Raw genomic sequence first — 24,259 nt, forward strand, 5'->3', positions numbered from 1 at the left:
ATCAATAATAGGAAGTGTAGAGTCAGAAATTCACATTCATTCAGTTCCTATTTGTCACTGACACCAATTGTTCATATTATAGAGAAACATTCAGTGTGTCACAATCAGTGATGGGAATAACGGCGTTACTAACGGCGTTATCTTTTTCAGTAACGAGTAATCTAACTAATTACTATTTCCACCGTTACAACGCCGTTACCGTTACCGACAATTAAATGAGGCGCGTTACAAACTATTTTGAAGCCGTTGTCCTCCGACTTGGCTCATCTCATCTCAGACACAGAAGCTGCTAAACTGTTGTTTTTTTTCCTCCTCTCCTTTGGTGAGGGGAGGGGGGAGGAGGGAGGGACGAGACAACCGCATAAGTGATGATGATTGGTTGAGGCAGAGTAAGGTTTCATGCTAAGCCAATCAGAGGCAGTGTTCAGTTTGTACACAAACCACACGCACGCAGTTTAGCCTCACACACACAAACTAGCAGAGGGAAGCTGCCGAGATCGGAGGGAAAGTGGAAACAGACACTACTTTAATCTCCCTGAGGTAAAAGACAAGAACATGTGAGGTGTAGCTACATTATGTCCCGGAGCGAAGTGTTTGTCCTGAGCTTCTGCTCACCTGACTCTGTGCAGCTTCTTCATTAAATCCAAACAGTCCGACACAGCGACGCACTGCTCCTTTAGACTCTAAAGTCTCTGTAGCTCATCAGCTGGAACTCTTCCAGAGCAGCTACAGCAGCGTTGTGACCTCAACCATGGTTGGTGAGAGCAGAAATGTTGTTGTTGTAGTGAAAATGGGCGGGCTCGTGAAGACGCGAATTTACACAAAGTCAAAACGAGCGATAAATCGCATTTCTCGCGTATCTCGCGTTTGGTCGCGCGTATAAACTCGAGCGAAAAAAAAGCGTTGAAAGGACGTCGATGAAAAGGACGAAGACGCGAAGGTCCCGTCGCCATAAAAGAATCGGGTGTATTGCGTCGCAAAAAAAAAAAGTCGCGTCTACCGCGTCTCGCGCCTAATCGCGTCTCGCGCCTACTCGCGTCTTTGCGTCACGGCCTTTTACACCGCGGACGTAACGAATAAACGGTGACGGTGTGAACGAACAACATAACTACTGTTATTGTTGAGGCCAGATAATTGTGGGATTTGTAGTTTTTGACCAATCGTGTGCTCTTTCTTTTTGTGATTTTTCCGGTTCACACATGTTTGTTTTTTTAGGGGCAAATGCGAGTGAAATGCTCGCCCATGGTGGGCATAAGAAAATGTAAGACCTGTCTAAAATTATTTAAGACTTGAACACAATAATTCAACAAATTTAAGACATTTTAAGACCTGAAATTTAGATTTTCACATTTTAGACTTTTTAAGACCCCGCGCGCATACCCTGTTATTTCATATAAAAGTTTAAGTGCATACATATTTTATGATGCTGTGTATTAAGACCATCTTAGAATTTTCTAATAAATTTAATACTTTTTAAGGCCTTAATTTTAGATAGGCTACATGAATTTAAGACTTTTTAAGGATCCGCAGATACCCTGTTGTGCGCTCGCAGCAGGACAGATAATCAGATGGATAATCGGTAAAGTTAATAATTTCACTTAATGTGGCCATGAATAAATTAATTTCGATGTTTCGCCTGTTATTAAACGCAAATCTTGAATAGGTCTCCGCTGTTTTCACATTTAAAAAGGTCTTTGTTGTCTTTGTACAGAGACAATATGAGATTTGCTTGTAGCCACAGCAGTTAAAAAAACCCACTGTAACCTATTTTCATAGGCAGCCTCGCTTTCAATAAAACACACACGCGCATTCCATAATTGCGATCAGTGAAATATATGAAAACAATAAAATACAATTTAAAAATGAGAGAAAAAAAATCCAAATTCTTCGACATATTTAAACTTAAAAAAAAGAAAGAAAAAGTAACGCAATAGTTACTTTCCCTGGTAACTAGTTACTATTATAGTGAAGTAGTGGAGTTACTAACTCAGTTACTTTTTGGGAGAAGTAATTAGTAACTATAACTAATTACTTTTTAAAAGTAACGTTCCCAACACTGGTCACAATAAAAAAAATGATAATAATAAATTAAAACAGATGAGAGTAAAACTAAAACAAACTGAAAAGTGTTTTTTAAGACTAAATTAAGTTACAGATATACGGATGGACCGACACAAAACAAAAACACAAAGTATTTCTATAATTGTTCCTTCCGTTTTATTTTTCCTTTACTTTTATTTGTTGTATGGAAATAAATTGTAATATTCATCCTCGGGGGAACTGAAATATCTGACTGTAAAATAAAAAAATTACAAATGGCGATATGATTGGAATGATGAATATCAACCTGTAGGTGGTGCTGGAGGCTCGTTAGATTTAATGTTGATGTAGCCTAATGGTCAAGAAACATCATTATTCAATACACAGGTCAAATGGTAGAATCAATAAATTAGAAGTTTATAGTTAAAGTAGAAAAGTTGATCTGATTGTAGAAACTTTATCGACAGGAGTCAGGGAACAGTGTCTCAGGTGTTGTTCAGTGACTCCTACTGTATTTAAATAATGTGTGTTTTAGCAGCACAGACTCCACCTCTGTTTGAACACTGTGTGTGTGTGTGTGTGTGTGTGTGGTACAACAACCTGCAGCAGCAGTAGCAGCCACCACACCTGCTGAACACACACACACACACTCACACAGCTGAAGACTGAAGATGGCCGACTGAAGCTGAGCAGCTCAGAGTTGAACAGAAACGTCCGACAGCCGCCGAACAAAAGGAGAAGAAATGAGATTAAAGGAATAAAACAGGAAGTGACATCTTTTCCTCTCAGGTACGATCACATCACTGTCATCATCTTTTCTTCCTCTCACACACTCACATGTTACATGTAGCTACAACATGTCTGTCATGTGTTACAGTCTGACTCTCTCTGGACTTTCTCTGTTTAATCCCAGAAAAAACACTCACTATTTGTCTTTCCTTCTTTCCTTTTCTTTTCTCCCATTCTTTAATTTGCTCTTCTTCCTTTCTTATCCTATTCATATCCACCCTTCTCCTTTAATCTATTCTCTTTCTTTATTTCACTCGTTATTCTTTCTTTGTTGCATTAATTTTCTTCCTCCCGTTTTCCATTCTTCCTTTTGTTTGCTTTAATTTGATCTTCTCACCTAACGCCAGTTTCCTTTTGTCACTTTCCCTACTTGTTTTTTTTGTCTTTCTCTTCCTCCTCTTTCCATTCTTTCTCTCAGCTTCCTTCCCTCCCTTCCCCTCTTATCTTCCACTCTTTTATTATTTTATTTTTCTCTTCCTCTTCTTGCGTTGTTTTATACTTTGCTTTATTCAGTCCCTCCTCCTGTCTTTATTAATGTTTCTCTTCTGTTTTTCTTTCTTTTTATTTTTTCTCTTCTAGCACCTGTTACATGTTGTAGCCTATTAGGCTACATGTCTTTTTCACTCCCTCCCTTTCTCTTCTTTCTTTCCTTGGTTTATCCCTCACTTTATTTAGTCCCTTACTCTTTCTTTCTTTCTTTCTTTCTTTCTTTCTTTCTTTCTTTCTTTCTTTCTTTCTTTCTTTCTTCAAAGCTTTCCCCTTTTATGTTTCTTTCTCTCTGCTTCATTTATTTTTTCCTTCTCCAGCTTTCTTTTCATTTTCTTTTCCATAACATTCACATTGTCAATATACCTCAGTAACTGATTATTGATTGATTGAACACACTGACTCATACAACACTAAACTACTTTGTGTCTCCTCACACTTGTACTTCTCTTTCTTCTCTTGAGGTTAAGTGTAAACAGCTAGTAGCTGTTTGTGGACGTCACTAAAACAAACATGTTTTCAGTCTAATGATGAACTTTAAAAACCTTTAAACCTGATGCAGCAGCAAGTTGAGCGATATACCAACGTTAGCTTGAGAGTCCTGTAAACCAACATGGTAAACACTTGTATTTACTAGCCTGTTAGCTTGTGCTGCTAATGAGCCTGAAGACTCTCAGACCTGTTTTCGTTTCAATGCATTTGAAGGATCTTTAATCCTGGGCTAGTTTTATAAATAACTATTCTCATTTAGACTCAAACGCACAAACTTAAACACAAACAGGGAATGTAGCTGATGTCAAAGACGACAGATTAGTAAACATGAATCAATAGCCTACAAGTCTTATGGCCGCCCATGGGCGTAAATTAATGGGAGGTTATAACCCCCCAAAAAAACAAATCCAGCCAATAACCTCCTGAATCAGGAGTCTTAAACGTGTTTCAGGCCAAGGACCCCAAAACTGATGGAGAGATGGAGCAGGGACGTCCGACTATAAAATTATGTTAAATATTAAATTAAGTGAATTTCCCTTCTGGGATTATATAGTCTAAAGTAACTGTATTTGTATCATATTCGTAAACTGTACACAGGCTTTGGATATATTCAAATAATACACAGGTTCATATATTCATGTTTTTATTTTAGACATGTTGTGCTGCTATGTTCATTATGCCTCTGCAGACAGGCTGTTTACTTTTTTTTTTTAGCCGAATCACCAACTGTCATTCATCTACCTGGTAAGAAATAGCTACACGATTGCAAGTGGTGATATGATAAATTGATTGTTAACCACATTAGTCCTGTCAGAATAATGAACAACAAAATAAAATTCATGAGTGCAATACCTTTTAATACTGATACTAATATGGGAATGTCAAAATAAAGAGGTAAATTAGCCTTTTCCTTCTATCAAAGTTAATTATTTTGCACATTTTAACCCCAGCTGGGACACATACTACTCACTTTTTTGCCTCAAAAAATCCTGGGCAATCCTAGGCAAAGATTGTAACCCACCCCCCTTAAATATTTAAAAGGAAGTTTTTATATTGTCTCTTAAAATGCATTGAGGTAACATTTGTTATGAATTGGTACTAAACCAATACAACTATTCAACCTCCAAGGCCTGAGCTGGTGAAGGCTTCAAACACCTGTTAAACAAATAAAAATGTTATTACAAGTTTGAAGATGCAAAGAACTCCTCCCCTACAAAGTTGCAGTCAAGGAACTTCAGTTAGGTAACCACTATGTTACACAACGGCTGCATTAGGTTCTTGGGTTCGCTGGTCCTGGTCGCTGAGAAGTTCCTGACCTGGATGGATCTATCTATTGCTTGTCCTGTTTTAATTTCAGCTTTTCTTTGTTTACATTTGTGTCTTTAAGTTAAGATTGTGTGACTCTTGTTTTCTGAAGCAGGAAGTGGGTTTGTTTCTGTCACAGCCAGGCCACTTTGGTTGTTTGAGTAGACAAATAGATGTTTGGAGAGAGGCCTCCACTGATGGCGGTGAGGGTGATGATGGCGATGTGTTTCCCTGCTGATTATAGTGAAAACAGAGCTGGGTGTAGACTGAGGGTGGAGTCGTTTCCTCTCTTTGATCAGTTCTAGGTTGTTTTTAGGAAAAGTTTTCTCTCCCTCTCTCTCTCTGACATCACTTCCTTTCTCGTCCGTCGTTGCTTTCTGAGCGGCTCGGGTCAGAAACTCTTTTGTCTCAAGCGAAGGAGCTGGGATGTCGACCTTTCTTTAAAACTCGTCATCAGTGAGTAAAAACATTTCTGTCACAGCTTGAATCCCCAACCACCTTCTTTATCTCAAAAGCTGTTAAATCTATATGAATTTTATATTTTCTGGAGGATCTGAGCTTGCTTCGTGCTATAAATTAGCTGACTGTATTGACTACCAATATATTTGAATTCTGTCCCTTTTGACTAGTACGAGCCAGGTTTGTATCTTATATTGAAGTACACTAACCAATTGTTAGCCTTGTTTTCCGACGTAGAAAATGTCCTCTGCTTCAATGACGTTTTATTTAAATAAATGTTTTGTAATCATGAGCAGTCCGTCAGGGGAAACTTAATAATGGTAGAAAAAAGCTTCTCTCTGGAGCTCTAGTAACAACAGGTCAGTGTCAGCCAAAGGTGGCTTTGAGCCTCTCTTCTGGTTTCTGGGTGATCCAAGAGCAAATTTCAAGTTAAAGGAATAGTTCACCAAAAAATGAAATTCACCTTAATGCTGATGAATACTCCGGAGTAGTTTTTTATTCCTCAAAGTGCATCTGGAGACCCGGGAGGCCGGTTCGTAGTCCAACGAAATCCATATACAGTAGGAGAGTAATAGGGCCCGACACAAAAACGTCCACAAAACTACACAAAAAACATTTAATATTCCTCCACACTGCTTGTCCACTGCAATCCAAGTGTCCTGAAGGGAGATAGTCCAGAGTTTACTTGAAACAACGTCATTTAGGACATTTTTACAGCCTAAACAGTCCTGTATTGAATTTGCCTGGGGCGCGCGCTCGCGTTCACGCCATGCACACAGACGTGACCGGACTTGCCTAAATGACGTTGGTTCGGGTAAACTCTGGACTATATCCCTTCAGGACACTTGGATTGCAGTGGACGAGGGGTGTGGAGGAATATTAAATGTTTTTTGTGTAGTTTTATGGACGTTTTTGTGTTGTACCCTAGCTGTTACTCTCATAAAATGTTTTCGTTGGACTACGAACCGGCCTCCCGGGTCTCCAGATGCACTTTGAGGGATAAAAAACTACTCCGGAGTATTCATCAGCATGCAGGTGAGTCAAGAATGACTGAATTTCATTTTTTGGTGAACTATTCCTTTAAAACACTGAGAGAAACCAAATCCTGCAGGTGTTGGATGGGTCCTGGTGTGACATCACAAAGTGACAGGAGGTCCTGACGGCTGGTTTTAAGATTCAGCTTTAACATTATTGTAGTATGGAGCTTTAATCTATCACACAACTTTGACTTTGGTTGAGGGTTTAGATCATCATACTTGACTTGGTTTTATGGTCTTGAGCAGTAACCCAGAACCAGTGGGCGGGGCTTCAGCCCATTCTGTAGGAATTAGCTATTTGACGCTCTGCAGCAGCATTTGGACTGGTTTCCTGTAACTACACTGTGATGAATGCGGCTTTGTGTGAGCTCTTATGTGGTCAAGATCATTGTCTATTGTCAACATGCAGACAGACACTTATGTGCGTATTTGCTCCCAGCCCTGTTAATTGAACAGTGTTGTTATCAGAGTGTGGATCAGGCTGTGGGTTAATGTGTTGCTGCTGTTTGTTCATGGTGGAGACGTGTGGGTGGAATTTCACTCAGTCACGTCGGTAACATTTTAATGGTCATGATGTTTGTTTGATTATTTACATCACTGTTGTTAGGGAACCTCCAATCCCCAGTTTAGCAGCTATAGGGCAGTGGACGGGTTCATGGTGACACTGTTCTTCAGGAAACCACTGCCGGTGTTTCCAAAAGTCTCACTTTTAGGGTCTTGAAAACTCTAGAGTTGGGTGGACGTCAGAAATTAAGGATGTTTTTTTTTTTAACATTCTTTTTATTGAACATTTTCAAAATGATAACAGTCCAGCACAGTGCATACAGATTATATTAGATATAGCAAATCCAAGATACATCCACAGCAATGATCTCAAAAGTCCTTGTTACTGTAGGTCTTACATTTGGTCATTAACAGCCTTTCGGCTCAACATGAGCAAAAAATGTACAGTGTTCTTATGTGATCTTAGTGATTCAGGGATACATCCCAATAGACACTAACCTCATCACATACAGTTTGCCAAAACCGTTGAATCTTTTCGCATTCCCAGAGGCAGTGAAATCTTGTCCCTAAAATAGTCTTACATACTGGGCAGTTTGGAGAGGCCCCTGCTGTATATTTACTATACATATATGGAGATAATATAAACATTTTGTAAGATATTATATTGCATTTCTCTGAATCTGTTACATATGGATATTTTCGAAGGTAAAAGTAAAATTTTCTCCCATATTTCAGTGTCTGCCGTTGTTTTCAACTGGGTCTCCCATAGTTTCCATAGGAATGATAGTCTGTCTGTTTTCAGATATTGCAATTTGGAATAAAATTTGGAGACAAAGTGACCTTGTTTAAGACTATCTAAAAGAGTATTTTCTAAGGAGTTTAAGTAATCTGGAAGATTGAGAGTATCCATAATGTCTGACCTGGAGGTATTTGTAAAATTCTTTTGTTTGTAGTTTGTATGTAGGAATGACGGATGTTTAAAACTAATTAACTAACACTGCTGTTCACTTTGGACTATCACAACATGACCATGACTCTTGTTAAGTACCAAAAATTTAAGGCAACCGGACTTGTTACTCTGAAAGCCTTATAGGCTCTAAAAAACTGGACAGCAGTTGGAGACAATGACTTTCTGGTCTGGTATTCAACCCATGGTGGTCCTGGGGGTTGTTAAACTACCCCTCATGTGAGTTGTTAGGGTCAGGTGGGGCCAGGTACAGCATGACTCATCAAAAAGTTGTTGTCTCCCCTTGCTATCAAGTTTTTTAGAACTGAAGAGGGTTTTCAGATCAGAATTGAAACATCTTCAAGAGCCAAAAGGAAGTTCAGTTGCCTCCGATGACGATCAAACACTTTGAGCAAAGTCCTGGTGACCATGTGGTTCCTCTCTCGCGCTGTTTCCTGTTCTATCTGTTCACTGATGAAGTATCACGGTCCAGTGTTGTTTACTTCTTCTTCTCCACCTTTTCTGCTCCATTGTTTATTGTTTTCTTTGGATCCCCATTAGTCTACATAATGATGCAGACTATTCTTCCTGGGGTCCACATTGAATCAAACACAACAATACAGTGTTTGTACAAAAAAAAATTACATGAAATCATTTATCCTAAACAAGATTATAAAAATGCATATTAAGTAGTCCTACAATGTGAATAAGTTAACACGGTCAAGAGGATGATTACATGATTATCCAATAGTTACATGATTATAGACATGACATGATCAAGAGGAGTAATATATATATAGGCAAGGCAAGGCAAGGCAAGGCAATTTTATTTGTATAGCCCGTTTTTACAAACAGTTTGTCTCAAAGGGCTTTACATGGCATCGTAACAACATCCTCTGTCCTTAGACCCTCACATCGACTGAGGAAAAACTCCATGGAAACCCTTTTAACAGGGAAAAACAGGAGAAACCTCAGGGTGAGCAACAGAGGAGGGATCCCTCACCCAGGACGGACAGACGTGCAATAGATGTTGTTACAGACAAGAAAACAGTTTACAGTTTGTCACAGAATGTGCGGAATATGGAAATGTTAGCAGGGGTTGATGAGGGCAGTCTCTGGTGAGGGGAGGGGGGGGGCAGGGAGAGCCGGTCAGCTCGATGGGAGGACTGGGTGGCAGACTGGTCCATGGGAAGGGAGGGGAGGCCGGTCTAACGGCAGGGGAAGGGGTGGGAGGGGGGCGATGCAGGCCGCGGCTGGTGCAGAGAGATGGAGCTCCGGTGGATCTGCGGAAACACAGAGAGAGTGCGAGACACCAAGGCCAAACTACAAAGTACAACAGAAAATGACAGTTCAAAAATATACTGAGGAGAGGAGAGGAGAGGAGGGGAGGGGAGGGGAGGGGAGGGGAGGGGAGAGGAGAGGAGAGGAGAGGAGAGGAGAGGAGGAGATAGGAGGAGAGGAGAGGAGAGGAGAGGAGGGGAGAGGAGAGGAGAGGGCTCTGTGTATCCAGATGTGTCCCCAGCAGTCTAAGCCTATAGCAGCGTAGCTATAAAATGGTTCAGAGCTACCTGAACCAGCCCTAACTAAAAGCCCTGTCATAAAGGAAGGTCTTAAGTCTAGACTTAAATGTAGTTAGAGTGTCTGCCTCTTTGACCCATGGAGAGAGCTGGTTCCACAGTAAAGGAGCCCGGTAACTGAAGGCTCTACCTCCCAGTCTGTTTTTAGAGATACTGGGAGTCACTAACAGACCTGCGTTCTGGGAGCGGAGTGCTCTGGTAGGACAGTAAGGAATGATTAGTTCTTTCAGATAGGATGGAGCTTTATCATTAAGAGCCTTATAAGTCAGCAGAAGGATTTTGAAGTCTATTCTAAATCCTACAGGAAGCCAGTGGAGAGAAGCTAAGGTGGGAGAGATGTGCTCTCTCTTCCTAACTCCTGTCAAAACTCTCGCTGCGGCATTCTGGACTAGCTGGAGACTCTTTAGAGAGTTTTTCGGACATCCTGACAGGAGAGAGTTGCAGTAGTCTAGCCTAGAAGTGATAAATGCATGCACTAGTTTCTCAGCATCACTCTGGGAGAGAATATTCCTAATCTTAGTGATACTGCGCAGATGGAAGAAGGCGGTCCTAGTCACATGTTTTATGTGGGAGCTGAAGGAAAGGTCCTGGTCAAAAATGACTCCAAGGTTCCGCGCGGTTGTACTCGGGGTCAGGGTGATGCCATCTAGAGTAGCGATCTGATTAGAGAGAGTGTCCCTGAGATGTTTAGGTCCAAATACAATGACCTCAGTTTTATCTGAATTCAGTAGCAAGAAGTTAGAGGACATCCAGGATCTAATGTCTTTCAGACAGTCTTGCAGATTGATGAGCCGGCTTCTGTCATCTGGCTCCATGGACAAGTAGAGTTGCGTATCATCCGCATAACAGTGAAAATTGATTGAATGCTTCCGGATGATGTCACCTAATGGGAGCATGTAAAGAATGAAGAGGATTGGCCCTAAGACTGAACCCTGCGGTACACCATGCGTAACTCTGCTATACTCTGAATGGTCGTTATTAACATTAACAAATTGAAACCTGTCAGATAAGTATGACTTAAACCATTTCAGGGCAGGTCCTTTAATCCCTATTTCATGATCTAGTCTCTGCAGCAGGATGCTGTGGTCGATGGTGTCGAATGCAGCACTGAGGTCCAAAAGTACAAGAACAGAGACGAGACCTCTGTCTGAAGCTATAAGAAGATCATTAGAGACTTTGACAAGTGCTGTTTCAGTGCTATGGTGTTCTCTGAATCCAGATTGGAAAGCTTCAAAGAGCTCGTTGCTGTGCAGATGTTCATGTAGCTGCTCCAGGACGATCTTCTCAAGGATCTTAGAGATGTAAGGAAGGTTGGATATAGGCCGATAGTTGGCGAGGACATCTGGGTCAAGAGAAGGTTTTTTAAGTAAAGGGTTAATGACAGCCACCTTGAAGGCCTGTGGCACGTAGCCTGTGGCTAAGGAAAGATTGATTTGGTTCAGAAAAGAAATGTTAATTAAGGGAAAGACATCCTTAAGTAGTCTTGTCGGGACTGGATCCAGCAGACATGTGGCTGACTTGGAAGAAGTAATTGCAGAAGTTAAGTCTGACAGGTCGATGGGAGAGAAGCTGTCCAAGTGTGTACCAAGTCTGGGAGGTGCTTCTATAGGTACCGTAATCTGTGGTCCATTACTAGCAATATATATATATATTTTTACATGATTATAAAATAGTTACATGATTATAGAAGAGTATACATATGAGATAACCTAAAGCATAAATAAATGTACAACACAGGTGTAATAACATGCTTGAATTCAACTTGACATGATTGCCTAATATAGTAGTAATCTATTGCAATATAATATTATGACGAAACACAGCTTCTCTCAGTTTCATTTTAAAACTGGACATTCCCGTGGTTGTGATCAAGTGTGAGGGGAGACTGTTCCAGTGAGCTACAGCTCTATACATAACTTACCTTTTGAGTGCATTGGTTCTAGGTAAAGGCAAGGTGAAGTTGCTTCCTGAGGCCTGTCTAGTGCTATAACTATGTTTCACATTTGTCGGTTGAAGTTGTAAAAACAAAGAAACAGGTTTATGTAAAGTATAAGTCTTTCTCAAAAACATTATAAGACTAAGCCAGTCTCTCTTCCACCAGCATCCATGTGAGACTTTTGTGCATACTCATGACACTTTCTCTGATAGAGCACCGCAGAGCAAGGCGTGCTGCCCTGTTTTGAGTTAGCTGCAGTTTAAAAAGGTCTTTCTTTGAGGCACTGGACCAAACTGTTGGGCAGTAATTCAGATGCGACAGAACTAAGGAATTAATTAATAGTTTGACAGTTGATTCATTCAGCAGGAAGGTGATTCTTCTAATATTAGAGATATTGTAACTCATTTTAGACACTATATTATTGATATGATTTGACCAAGACAAAGTTTCATCCACTGTTACTCCCAACAGTTTTGGTGAGTCTTGGTGAGTTAAATCTGCATGTTGTTCAATAACACCAATGACACCTCCAATGACCGCTTGACCCTTCTCTTGTTTCCAGAGCTCCTCATCCTCCCCATCATGTCTCCCGCCCCTCAACCAACAGCTAACCCCACCCCCACCACCTACTCCCCTACTAACACCACCGACGACCCAGCTGCTGCCGCTGCATCTGCTGCTGCCAACTTATTCGAAGACCTGCTGGATAAGATCCCCCGTAAGTCCCCGAACCTCCACCTCCATCCAGCTGCTCTGCTGCCACCTCCGATAAAACCAATCAGGACATGATCTTTTAAAGGTAGCCTATAATGTGTAGGAATTCCCCCCATCTAGCGGTGCGGTTGCATATCGGAACGTATTCTTGATGTTGCATTCACGTCAAATCGGAGTTTCCGTGGTTACCTACGGTCACGCTGCCACTCAACGTAAAAAATGGCGATGCAACATGGCCGCCTCGGTTCGGTGCGTCGCCCACTTGATGTATTTGTAACGACTTGTACTTGTACACTTCAGTGAAATACGTATTTATGAAAGACATATTTAATTTTTGCTAATAAAAAGCCAAATAAGTTACATACCGGGGCTTTAATGATCACAGCAAGTCAGACCTGTTTCTGTGCACACAACGAGAAGCCGTGAACCTCGCCTTCAGTGCAGCATTGTCTTTGTTGTGTCTTTTTAACAAACCATGCACCCGCCTCATCTCCTGCAGTGCCTCGATGGGCGATATATGCCATCTTTGCGTGCGGGGCTCTGCTGATCCTGCTCTGCTGTCTGTGCATCTGCATCAAGTGCTGCTGCAAAGGGAAGAAGAAGAAGCGGCAGCAGAAGAAGGATGAGAACATCAACCTGCAGGGCGTCAACGGGAAAACCACCACAGCTCTGGTGAGTCTCTTGGTACCAACTCCAATGAAATGTGCAGTTACTTGTTCATTAACAGCAGTTTGTAATTCATCTAACAACCTGATGTGTTTCCTGTGCTGCAACAGGTCCAGCCAGATGTTGCAGATGTGGACTACGGTGCGACCAAGAAGCAGCGAGGAAGGCTGCTCTACTCTCTGGAGTACAACGCTGCCCTGTCTGAGGTGATTCAGCCTTTACAACCCCCCCAGATGTGACAGGACCACATCTGGAGTTTTTTGTATACTTTGTGTAGAAATCTGTCTACACTCAGTTCTCCATCTTTATAGAAATGTGATGATTATCTCATCAGTAAATGTTGTTACGATGAAATGCTACCGCTACTCTCTGAGCTCTGAGAGTTTATGATGTAGAAATTACGGTTCACATTTACAGGCTTTTGTAGACTATGACCCCTGGTCATTTTTGTCCACCTCTCACACTTTCCCAACTCCCCACGGTCAAATGAAAGGTCACTGGGGCCTGATTTTTGGCAAGGAGGTGTATCTTTGGGTAAACTCTGGATGTCCCAAATTTCAGAATGAAAGTCAATTTTTTGGACCCGTTATGCATTTTTACAACACCCATGACCCTTAGTGGACAAAATTGTCCACCTCCGCCTATGGGTTTTTTTTAAAATGTATTTTAAAGTAATGTTAACTAACAGATATGACCATGAAACTTCCCAAGTTTATTACTCACATTAAGACAAATATTTTTTGTATTACAAGTTTTGTCAAATTTTGTGTTTAAATATGTAAATGAGGCAATATCTAATGAAATATGCGCTGATTTCCAGAGCCAATATCTGAACAATGGATAAAGCCCCTTTCAAAATTCTTGTTTTATTTTGTTGACATATTAGAGTCAGAAGTTTTCATCGAGGGGATTTTGGATATCTCTTTGTATCACTCTGTAGATGAGACCAGCCCTAAAGCCCATAGAGCCCCATAGAAATGTTGTGTTTTTGCAGCAAAAACAAGTGGCCAGGAAGGGGTTAAAAATGTTGAAACCCATGTCAAAAGTGATTTTCATGTTTAGTCAAGACCTAGCCCTATATGTATCACAATTATTTTCGGAGTAACTGATGTCTAAATTTTGTCCAGGGGTCATGGATGTGGTACAAATTGAAGGATCATCCGAAGGTTAAACTGAAAGTGAAATTTACTGTAAAATAATAAGTTGTGTTCCTTAATATTTGTATTTTATTTCATTTTTTACAGTGCATGTATACATGGATAAGATTTGGGTTGGTCTAGTTGCATACACGTTTTTAGTTTTGGAAAACAGACTCTAAAAGGTTCATGTTGTGTTGTGTTGTGTTGTGTCTCTGCAGCTCATAGTTGGGGTCAAACAGGCCGACGACCTCAAGGCCATGGATCTGGGAGGAGGCTCGGACCCGTACGTCAAAGTCTACATCTGCCCCGACAAATCCAAAACCTGCGAGACCAAAGTGTTCAGACGTACGCTGAACCCCGTCTTCAACGAACAGTTCAACTTCCAGGTAGGGTAGCAGATAGAGTCAGAGCTTCACAGTCAGAGAGATACAGTATGTCCAATAATAGAATTGGTATAATGAATGTTTCCTTCTCTGTGCTTCTGTGATTTGTGTAGTTTATCTGTCTCCGTTCACTCTGTCTTGTCTTTCTGGTTTCTTGTTTTCCCAAAAGCAACCTTTCGTTATGTTGAATCATCTCATGCATCTAACCCCGAAGGCTCTTTCCTCAGATAACCAAGTCCTCGCTCCTGAAGTCGACGGCGGTGATGAAGGTGTTCGACTTCAACAGATTCTCCAAACACAACATCATCGGCGAACTGAGGGTGCAGCTCTGCAACGTCGACTGGAACCACGTCATCGAGGAGTGGCAGGACCTCGCCGAGCCCGCCAAGTTCGAGGTAGACGATCAGTTCTTCCCCCGGAAAACCAGAAGCCAAGTTTCATATCAGTCCAGTAGTTGAGAGAGAATACATTGTATGAATGTGTTGGTGCAAAGGCAGGAGTTTTTTTGTTTTATTGCCAATGAAATGTCAACTAAATATTTTTCCGGACTCGTCTGATTATGCGTTTCCTGTCATGCCTGTCGGGTGCAGGAGGAGGAGCTGGGAGAGATCTGCTTCTCTCTCCGTTACGTTCCCACGGCCGGAAAACTGACGGTGGTGATCCTGGAGGCCAAAAACCTGAAGAGCATGGACATGGGAGGATCCTCAGGTTTAAAAATTTGCATGTACTTTCTAATGGACACCAGAGGATACTCAAGTTTGAATTTTTTTATTTGCATGCATTTTTTTTAATTAATTGACATTGGGGGATCCTTTGGTTACATTTTTTTAGTTTTAAGCAATAAAAAAAGGCATGTTTTTGCAGTTTTTATTTCTTGCCATTCAAAAGAATTGCATGTAATTTCTAATGTACACCAGAGAATACTCAAGTTTTAATTTTTTATTTGCATGCATTTTTTTTATTGGGGGATCCTTAGATTTAGTTTATTTTAATTTTTAACCAATGTTTTTGTTTTTTTGAAAAAACCTTTCTCTTCTTGTTACATGTATTTTTTTTTTCAAATGTAGAATAGATTTTAAACACCAGATTCGGGTCTGAAATCAATTTAAGACCAATGAATTGTTCATTCTTTATCCATGTAAGATTTTGATAATCATTTTAAAAAATATTGGTATTTTTTCTTTAGATGTTTTATGTTTTTATATTGCATCTTCCTGATCATACATTTTTTGCATAATTTCTACAGAAATTAATTTTTTATGCACAAATTTCACATGCATATCTTCAAAATCATTATAAACTTGTAATAAATTATAAATATGTTTTATCTTTATAATTTATGGTATGTTTGTAACGATTTTGTTCCACGTTGTTGTTTGTAGATCCTTATGTGAAGGTGCAGTTGGCGCTGGACAAGAGGAAGTGGAAGAAAAGGAAGACGTCCATTAAGAAGAAGACATTGAACCCGTATTACAACGAGTCCTTCACCTTTGACGTGACGTTTGAACAAATCCAGGTGAAAATAAACAGATACACGATATGCTATTAGCATTGGCCTAAAGAGAATTAAAAATGGTTAATAATATTACATAATGGCGTAGGAAGTGGGATGTTTTACAGGGTAAAAATAAACTAATGTTTTTTTAATTTACATTTTTAGTGTTTAGATATTATAATAAATCTTCTATATCAACACTTATTTTTGGACTGAAATATTTTAAATCTGCTGTGATTGTTCATCTCGTCCTCAGAGGGTTAACCTGGTCATCTCTGTGTGGGACCACGACGCCATGACGCGAAACGACGCCATGGGGAAGATCTTCCTGGGCTGCGACGCCGCGGGGAACCAGCTGAGGCACTGGGCCGACATGTTGTCCAACCCGCGGCGACCCGTGGCCCAGTGGCACAACCTGCTGACGGCCCAGCAGGTCAACTCCACCCTGCCCCTGAAGAAGAAGATCCCCCTCCACAGCAAGATGCCCTTCTGACGGACACGTTGTCCTCTGGCCCATCAGCTTGGTTCTTTGGCCTGAATCTGGTCCGACATGTGGATCAATTCTGGTGCAAATAGCTGGAATCTGCCCAGATGTGGACGTACGTGGGTCAGACTTTGCCTGATGATCTGGGCATATGTTGGGTTTTAGATTTATTCATCTTATTGAATACTTAACGACAGAAATCAAAGATTAATGATTATATTTTACTACTGAATCATAAGGTTTACTTTGAAACATGAGCACTTCTTCTGTCCTGAATGAACTGTATCGCACCTCAAAGAAATATTTAATCCCGTCAAGGCTTTTCTGTACAATGTATTAAATATCATGTGATCACATGGACTGTAAGTGTCCAGCTCTCAGGTTCTCAATAAACCTCCAGATGTTTCAGAGGAAAGATGAAATCATGGAGATCCTTGAAAATATTCATAAAAATGAGAAATTTACCCCAAACTAAATATTGTAGAAAAATAAACTGGCAGTGTGATTAGTGTAGAAAAAAAATCACAGAAATTCAACAGCAGCAGAAACTACAGCCTTACAAGTTTATTGTATAGTTGATTCACCTCTTGTAAAAAGTTTTACATCACAGCACTGTTTCATGGCGGCCAGCAGAGGGAGCTCCTGCCTCAGTCATCAGAGGCGTCATGGTAACGGATGAGTTCACCATCAACATAACAAATTAACTAAACGTAACTTTTGGTGTAATATTAGTAGTATTAGTAATAACTGTCGAATCATCAACTGTCTGTCGTGACTTGTTTTCAAATAAACCAAAAGGCCACTGATGCATCATGGGTATGAGGTTTACACAAGGTCCAAACAGTGTTGTAGCTTATACTCTATCTAGGCATCTTTAGTTATATAGCGCATTTCATACCAAGGCAACTCAATGTGCTTTACATAAAGACATCTATATCGTTTATTTTCCCAACAAAGAAACAAACAACCCACAGACCTACCCAGGTGCATGCTGGTCAATCTGATAAGACAGTAAATAGAAACACATGCTCACTGCTGAGGAGCCTTAAGACGTGTGCGTTCAATAGTCTCTCCCCCAACATATGAAGGTTTAATCAAGCTGAGCTCAACAGGCGTCTCCTCCTCCTCCTTATGAGGAGGTGAAAATCAATAGTCAAACAAAAGAATCTTTGGTAACACTACACACTATTATGCATTAGTTAAGCATTAAATACTGAATTCATCATATAACACATGGATACTCATTAGTATGTTGTTTATTAACACAGTTAAAAATGTATTTATGTATTTATAAACGACATACTAATGTGTTATAAATGAAGAATTCAGTATTTATCAATGCTTAACTAATGATTAATAGTGTGTACTCAGTCATCAGAGACTTTTCACATCTCTTGTTTTGTTTTGCACATGGAAATAAAACTTTATTCATTAACACAGAAGAGACAGTCCGATCGAAGCATGGTTGCAGGACCCAGACTCATCATCATGATCATCACTGAGAATATGAATAATGTTAAACCTGCCAAACTGGACCATCATGCACTTTCTGGGATTAATAAAGTACTTTCAATTCAATGGAAAAAATACTCTGTAATCATCATCATCATCATCATCTTTTATTGATTTAAATCCTTGGAAAACATTCTGCGATTGAGAATACTCATTGGCAAAGCTTCAGAAATACAGAAATCAATACATTGATAAACAACAGAAAAATACATGTCTTTGAAGAACACACTAGATTTAACAATTTTGGCTGATGAGCAGATGTTTGCAATGACAGCAAGAATGATCCATATGATAGAAACAACATAAAATGAAAGGTCAACCTGAAATCCTTTACTCCAATAATGTGGAGCTAGAAGCTAATGTAAGGGGGGGACCTCATGGATATTGATTGACAACTACAGAACCAATAGCATTGAATTTAATTTAATTCCGTTCATTTGATAGGGACAATGCAGGTTAACATAGTAACACTTCCACTTGTTACAAACAAGTCAATGTGACTGGTGTTCTGCGTAGAGATTATAGCTAATGCTAGTTTCCAACTCCTGTCCCTAGTCAGGCTTTTAGTAAAAGAAAGAAAAGTAAGAAAAAGGACATCAAAATTACATACCATTACAATAAAATGTACAATACATCTAAAATCATACCAGGCCATGACCCATTAAAAATTCAGCTCTGATTTTGTTTCAGCCAGACTTTAACATTTTTACAAAAAATCTCGGGTTAGTTTGATTTTGGTCGGTAGTGAGCTCCACATCTGGGAGCCCTTTATAGAGAAGGCTGATTGCCCAAAGGAGGTCTTACGGCAAGAGATTTTACAGTTACCACTTGCTGTACCCTTGGTGATCCTATCACTATTTTGTCTGCTAATAAGACTGCACAACACATCTTGTTCCTAAAAACGCTTAAAAACCAATTTAACAGAGGAAGATTTTAGGAAATTATCAAAACTAAGCAAATTATACTGCAGTGATGCCACCTCATTGATTTTTTGGCCATTATTTTTAAGGTTTGGAGATGCAATTAACTTCATTGTCATCGGAGAGGCCTGACTCCTCACTCTAACACAATACGACATATGAGAAAAAAATCATGGCATGCATATAAAGATGTACTGCTTTGATTGCTATATAATGTCTAATTAGTTTGAAGCAATTTAAACTGTTTTTTTTAATATCTTTTTGACATGTTTGTCAAATTTGAGTCTGAAATCCAGAACTCCACCCAGAAATTTAAAATCCTTAACCATCTCAATTTCCTCTCCCTGCAATGTTATGCAAAAATTTTCTGATTGTGGTTTGCTTTTGATGGAGAAGCACATGGAACGTGTCTTTTTCTTATTTAGGGTGAGCTTGTTATCATAAAGCCAATGACATACCCTGTTCAAAAATGAAGATAATGGGCCCTAGTTTGGTGGCGCAGCGCAGGTGGCGCAAGGTAGCGCAGCCGGTCTAATGCAAGTTTCGACCAGCGCAGCCGAGCGCAAAGTCAGATTGGGAGATTTGTAGATCGCGCTGCGCTGAGATAGGCGTGGCCGCGCAGCAGGGGGAGGCGTCACAGATTCAGCTTGGTGCAGTGGAAGTTTTGTGCGAAAATGTCTCGCCGAAGTTGCGCTGAAAGCTCGCCACCTCCAACCAGGTCTAGTCTCAGCGCAGGGCGAAGCGCAGCAGGTGCAGTGGAAGTTTGGCTGACTGACCTGCAGTGCACACACGTCACCAAGACCTCACAGGCAGGTTTCCACAGTTCCAGACACATTTCAATGCAATAAATATCCACAATAACCACTATTTAATGCAACTAATGGAATCAACACGTGAATTTATATCTATATAGATTGTCCCGTCACATCTGACGTCAGATCAAAGCAGAGATCAAAGGCTGTGGCACGCGTAATGGAAACTCCACCTGAATTAACACAGCAGGGACGAACTGGCACTGAAAAGCAGCTGTGGATGTCCCAAGCAGGACTGAGGGTGGATGACTGCATGTCGCTGCCGTGTTGAGATACCACTCTGCCCTTGTGATGATCGCTTTATTTATTTATTTACTTATTAATTCATTAGCGCATCAGGCAGCCGTACAGTAATGAAAAACAAAACACAAATCTTCATCTCTCTTAGTCCACCACAGCCTCGGTATCAGATAGTCAGTATATAGCCGTATACTCAGCATCTCTATCACAGAAAGAAAAAGAGAAAAAAAGAGACGGACAGAGAGAGAGAGAGAGAGAGAGAGGAGGACAGAGAGAGAGAGAGAGAGAGAGCGTCCTTTACGCTGATTTTATCCGTTACGCATGGTGTTTGTTTATGTTGTATTATACCTCTCATCTTGCTTACAGGGTTTGAATAAATGTGAGTTTCTTTATAGTTTATTAGTTGTTGTTTCTTTCATTGGGCAGGGGTTCTCAGTGTATCAGATCAAACCTGATTAAGGATATTTGTATTATTATTAGTAAACTCATTATTGGTCACTCTGAGCTCGGACCTCCGGGGAAACAGCTGTTTCCTCCGGGGAGAGGTTCGGCCTCTGGCGTCGCTGTCTCCTCCGTCCAGTCCAAGTATAAAATGACAAACTTGCAGCGCGCATCGCCCTCCGCGCAGTTAAAGGTGAGGAGAGGAGCTCCTTTGATTGGTGAAGATCTGACTCGGCTGTGTCAAACCCACTCCACGCCTTTCTCTCCTCCTTCTGTCTCCCTCCCGCCCTCTCTCCTCCCTCTTCGCCGTTTGCGCCGGTGGGAGGGACGAGGGGAGGGTTTACGCTGGTCTAAGTCTGACTGCGCGGCCCACGAATCTTGCGAAATGGACCTGGTCCAGCCCCGTTGGCGTGGCGAAGCTGCGCTGCACTTAGACTTCGCTCGGTCAACGAAACTAGGGCCCAATATCTCAGCTGCCTTACTTGATGTCTTAGCTGAAACGTATATGACTGTGTCGTCTGCATAAAGCTGACATCCAGCCCGTGGACAGCTTTCAGGCAGGTTGTTAATGTAAAGACTAAAGAGCAACGGCCCCAGGATTGAGCCTTGAGGAATGCCAATTTTATTTTGTTGGTAATGTAGGTAAGGCATCACCCAGGGGATTGTGGATAGGTGCATCCTGATGAAAACAGTAAAAATAATGCTATAATGCCTAATGCAAGCTCTGTGGTGTGGGAACATAATTTTACAGGAGGAGGAAAGAGAATGAGATCGACCGTATTAACTTTTTATCGATATTCATGATATTTAATTGAATTTTATTGTTTCCATAAGTCATTTTTAATTCAGTATTGCTTAATGCGAAGAAAAACATGTGGATGGAAACGTGTGGACGTAATTCACTAGAGGCTAAATGGATTCAGTTGAATGAATCCGGAAAAAACTGTGGATACAAGGGACCATACTTGGGTAAACAGAGTTGGGACAACATTTTCACATTTCCCATTACCAATGCTGATTGGTGCATTGCAGTTATTTGAAAAAGGCTGATGCATTCTTGATTTGGTTTTGGTAAAGAATTTTTTTAGGCTGTCAAGGGAACACTCCACCACATCGGTATTTATATTCCTCACAGCTGCAGCACCGCTTTTAACCGGCATACCGTTGTTGTCCACACAGCAGTAGGCGTGCCACAAGTAGTCAGGGATGTTGACACGTTTTTTATTATCCTTTTTAATCCAATTATCTTTGGAGGGAATCGCACCAACCTGAACATAGGCTTTTGCACATCGCGCATCTCCCAAAATGTTCCTGAGTCTTTCCTCATAGGCGTTCCAGGACCCACCGTTCAGTTGAATGTTCTGTGGAACGATGTTGGTCAGGGTGAAGGTGGCAGTGCAGCCAGGATCTGTGAAACAATAAAGAGATACAGTAAATTAGACAATACATTTTGTGGATGTGATGAGTCCTGAGAGTCTACGAGTGCCCAGCGCTCATTGGCTCATTCTGTTTGTTGTGGTTGTTTTCATTGTTATTCATCAGAATGCATTGTGGGTAGTCCTGAGGTCTAAAGAACTCTCTGTCTGTCTCTCCTTCCTCTTAAAACATCTCCAAAGAAGAGGAGACGGAAAACTACACTGAGATGATTTTTGGTTCTTTAAATCACAATGTCTTGTTATGAATCAATATTCTAGAATAAAACACAAAGAAGGAAACACGAGACCTTCAATTCGTAATAAGGGTTAAATGCACAAATTTGCAGAAATGTACAGTACACAAACAAACAAACGAACAGTAACATCCAGCTCCAGTCTTCCTTACCTGTATGGTGCTGATTGGGATTAAGGTGACCACGGTTGTAATCCTTAACATCAATATAGTCCGAATCTGTCGCCTGTTGATCTCCCACAGAGCCTTTATAATTATATCTGTGCCTCAAATCTCCCTCCCACATCATGTTCGCGTCCCAGTTCCGATTTACCAGCTACAAGGTGGAAGATTCACATCAGACAATTTTAATGAATTTTAATCAATTATAAATGATTGGTTGATTTTCAGTATTTCACATTTCAAACTGTATATCTGTGTGACGTACCTTAGGCTCAATAAACCAGTGATCTTGCCGCTGACATCTACCATCATTCCTCTCAAATATATAAGCAGAGTAGAGAGGAATACGGTTGGCTGTGTCGTACCGTGTGGCAAAGTAGTAGCTGTTTGTGCAAAAAATTAACTGAGTCACTTTCAAATTTAACTGTAATTTAGATTTGACTGAGTTAAGAGTTGTGTCTTACTGGTTGTCATATCTCTGGCAGATGTGGACGTCAGCACTGGAGGCCTGTACCTGTGGCTCTGAATTTCTGTAGAAGTACTCCTTACATGTGCTCTTAAAGAAGAAACAGATAATATGAACATTTGCAGTTTACCACTTATCATGTGTTTTTAAACGCTGACAAACAAAATACAAACCTTAAAATTTGTCACAAGTTCTGCGTGCACGGTGAAGATGAGTGGAAGAAGGAAGCACACAGTGAAGCTCTGCATCCTGGATGAAAACATGATCATTGTTCTGCACCTACAGTATAAAACAGTGTTAAACAAACAGGGTGAGGCTGGTGCTGCAAAGAAAAAACACGGTGGTATAAAATTCCCTTTTGTGCTCCAAGTGCCAACGACTGTCATTGGCACTTGGAGCACAAAAGGGAACCAGTGACATCATCACCATTGTGAACGCCCACACAAGAGGTTAAATAGTGAGTCTCCACACCAGTTAGTTGGACCAGTCCCAGCCTGTCAAATAAGTACATGAACTGATGAAGCCTCTTGGATGAGAGGTGAAACGTCTTCCTAGACAAATAACTAAGTCCAGTTGCTTTTGATTTAACCTCCTTTGAAAAAAAAAAAAAAAAACTCCTCTGAGCAGCTTGCGGCTCTGCTCCACCATTCTAAAAATAGCTTGCACCTACAATTAAAGGTAACAAACCTACTGCTAAAGCTATAGGGATTATGACAATGGGCCAATTTGCCAAAATGTTGAACTATCCCTTTAATATAATGGTATCATCCAAAAATTTGATGCTGTAATTGTTTGGATGACTGCTTTTTTCAGCCGTTTGTGCAGGTGGTAAAGAGGAGCTCACACTCCTGTACTGCAGTGCTTAATTACTGAGAGAGAGACATTTACCTTTATCTGGTGGGACCTGTTTGTTAGCAGGAAATAAAACCATTTAATGACGATGAGTGCACTGATGTAGGTTCATCTTTAACCTACCTTGTGCTGCAGCTTTGTGCGGGATGTGCCGGCCTCACTCTCAGTCCAGGACCCCAACTCGATCACGTCGGCGTCACCAGTTATGTTGTGGCGGCAAGAGGTGGATTAAAAGAGCAATCAGTTGGTCGAGACACAGGTGTCAGATGGGGAATCTCTTTATTCACAGCGGCCCTACTAACAACGTAGTCAGGGACATGCCTTTTTATACTAAAGACAGGCTGTGGGTGTTTAGCCTTCATCCTGTTTACCTTACTTCTTGGCAATCTCCCAATGAAGTTGGGGAAACATTTCTCAATTTTGCTTATCTTGAACTTCGACCATGTTGATTACTCAACACAACAGTGGGGAAAAGAAATAATTGATCCCCTGCTGATTTTGTAAGAAAAAAAAAAACACATGGTCTTAAGGTTTTATATTAATTTGCTTTTGTTGGAGTGAATTTGATCCAATACAAACCACGAAGCCTCCACACACCGGTTATGTGCTTCAAATAAGCCCTGTCACCTTATAAAGTACTCCTAATCTCTTAATGTGTTAAGAAGGTTGGTGAGACAGAGACCACAGCTCCATGCAAGATCTCACCTCATGGTTGAAAATAATCATGAGAAAGG

General features: G+C 40.8%; 2 protein-coding genes across 4 annotated transcripts; one reads left to right on the plus strand and one right to left on the minus strand.

Moving 5' to 3' along the window:
• The first annotated feature begins 483 nt into the window (after positions 1 to 483).
• On the plus strand, positions 484 to 16,803 carry syt8 (synaptotagmin VIII). Of its 3 annotated transcripts, none has more exons than XM_083973907.1 (10): positions 484 to 540; positions 2,647 to 2,829; positions 12,134 to 12,289; positions 12,785 to 12,957; positions 13,062 to 13,157; positions 14,309 to 14,476; positions 14,701 to 14,868; positions 15,064 to 15,181; positions 15,856 to 15,989; positions 16,225 to 16,803. In XM_083973907.1, the coding sequence occupies exons 3-10, from the start codon at positions 12,154 to 12,156 to the stop codon at positions 16,459 to 16,461; spliced, it is 1,230 nt and encodes a 409-aa protein (XP_083830033.1). In that variant the 5' UTR covers positions 484 to 540; positions 2,647 to 2,829; positions 12,134 to 12,153; the 3' UTR covers positions 16,462 to 16,803. The 3 variants fall into 3 exon arrangements, with proteins under 3 accessions (XP_083830033.1, XP_083830031.1, XP_083830032.1); XM_083973905.1 differs by having other exon boundaries at positions 516 to 540; positions 2,579 to 2,829; XM_083973906.1 differs by having other exon boundaries at positions 517 to 540; positions 2,576 to 2,829.
• A 4,208-nt stretch (positions 16,804 to 21,011) lies between these two features.
• LOC310987592 (endonuclease domain-containing 1 protein-like) lies at positions 21,012 to 23,827 on the minus strand. Its single transcript, XM_083973918.1, has 6 exons — positions 23,649 to 23,827; positions 22,847 to 22,952; positions 22,672 to 22,763; positions 22,473 to 22,590; positions 22,199 to 22,361; positions 21,012 to 21,785 (listed from the first exon to the last, which is right to left on the minus strand). The coding sequence occupies exons 2-6, from the start codon at positions 22,940 to 22,942 to the stop codon at positions 21,280 to 21,282; spliced, it is 975 nt and encodes a 324-aa protein (XP_083830044.1). The 5' UTR covers positions 22,943 to 22,952; positions 23,649 to 23,827; the 3' UTR covers positions 21,012 to 21,279.
• Between the last annotated feature and the right edge of the window lie 432 nt (positions 23,828 to 24,259).

The sequence above is a fragment of the Trachurus trachurus genome, assembly GCF_905171665.1.
Source record: "Trachurus trachurus genome assembly, chromosome: 6".
In the NCBI taxonomy this organism is placed as follows: domain Eukaryota; kingdom Metazoa; phylum Chordata; class Actinopteri; order Carangiformes; family Carangidae; genus Trachurus; species Trachurus trachurus.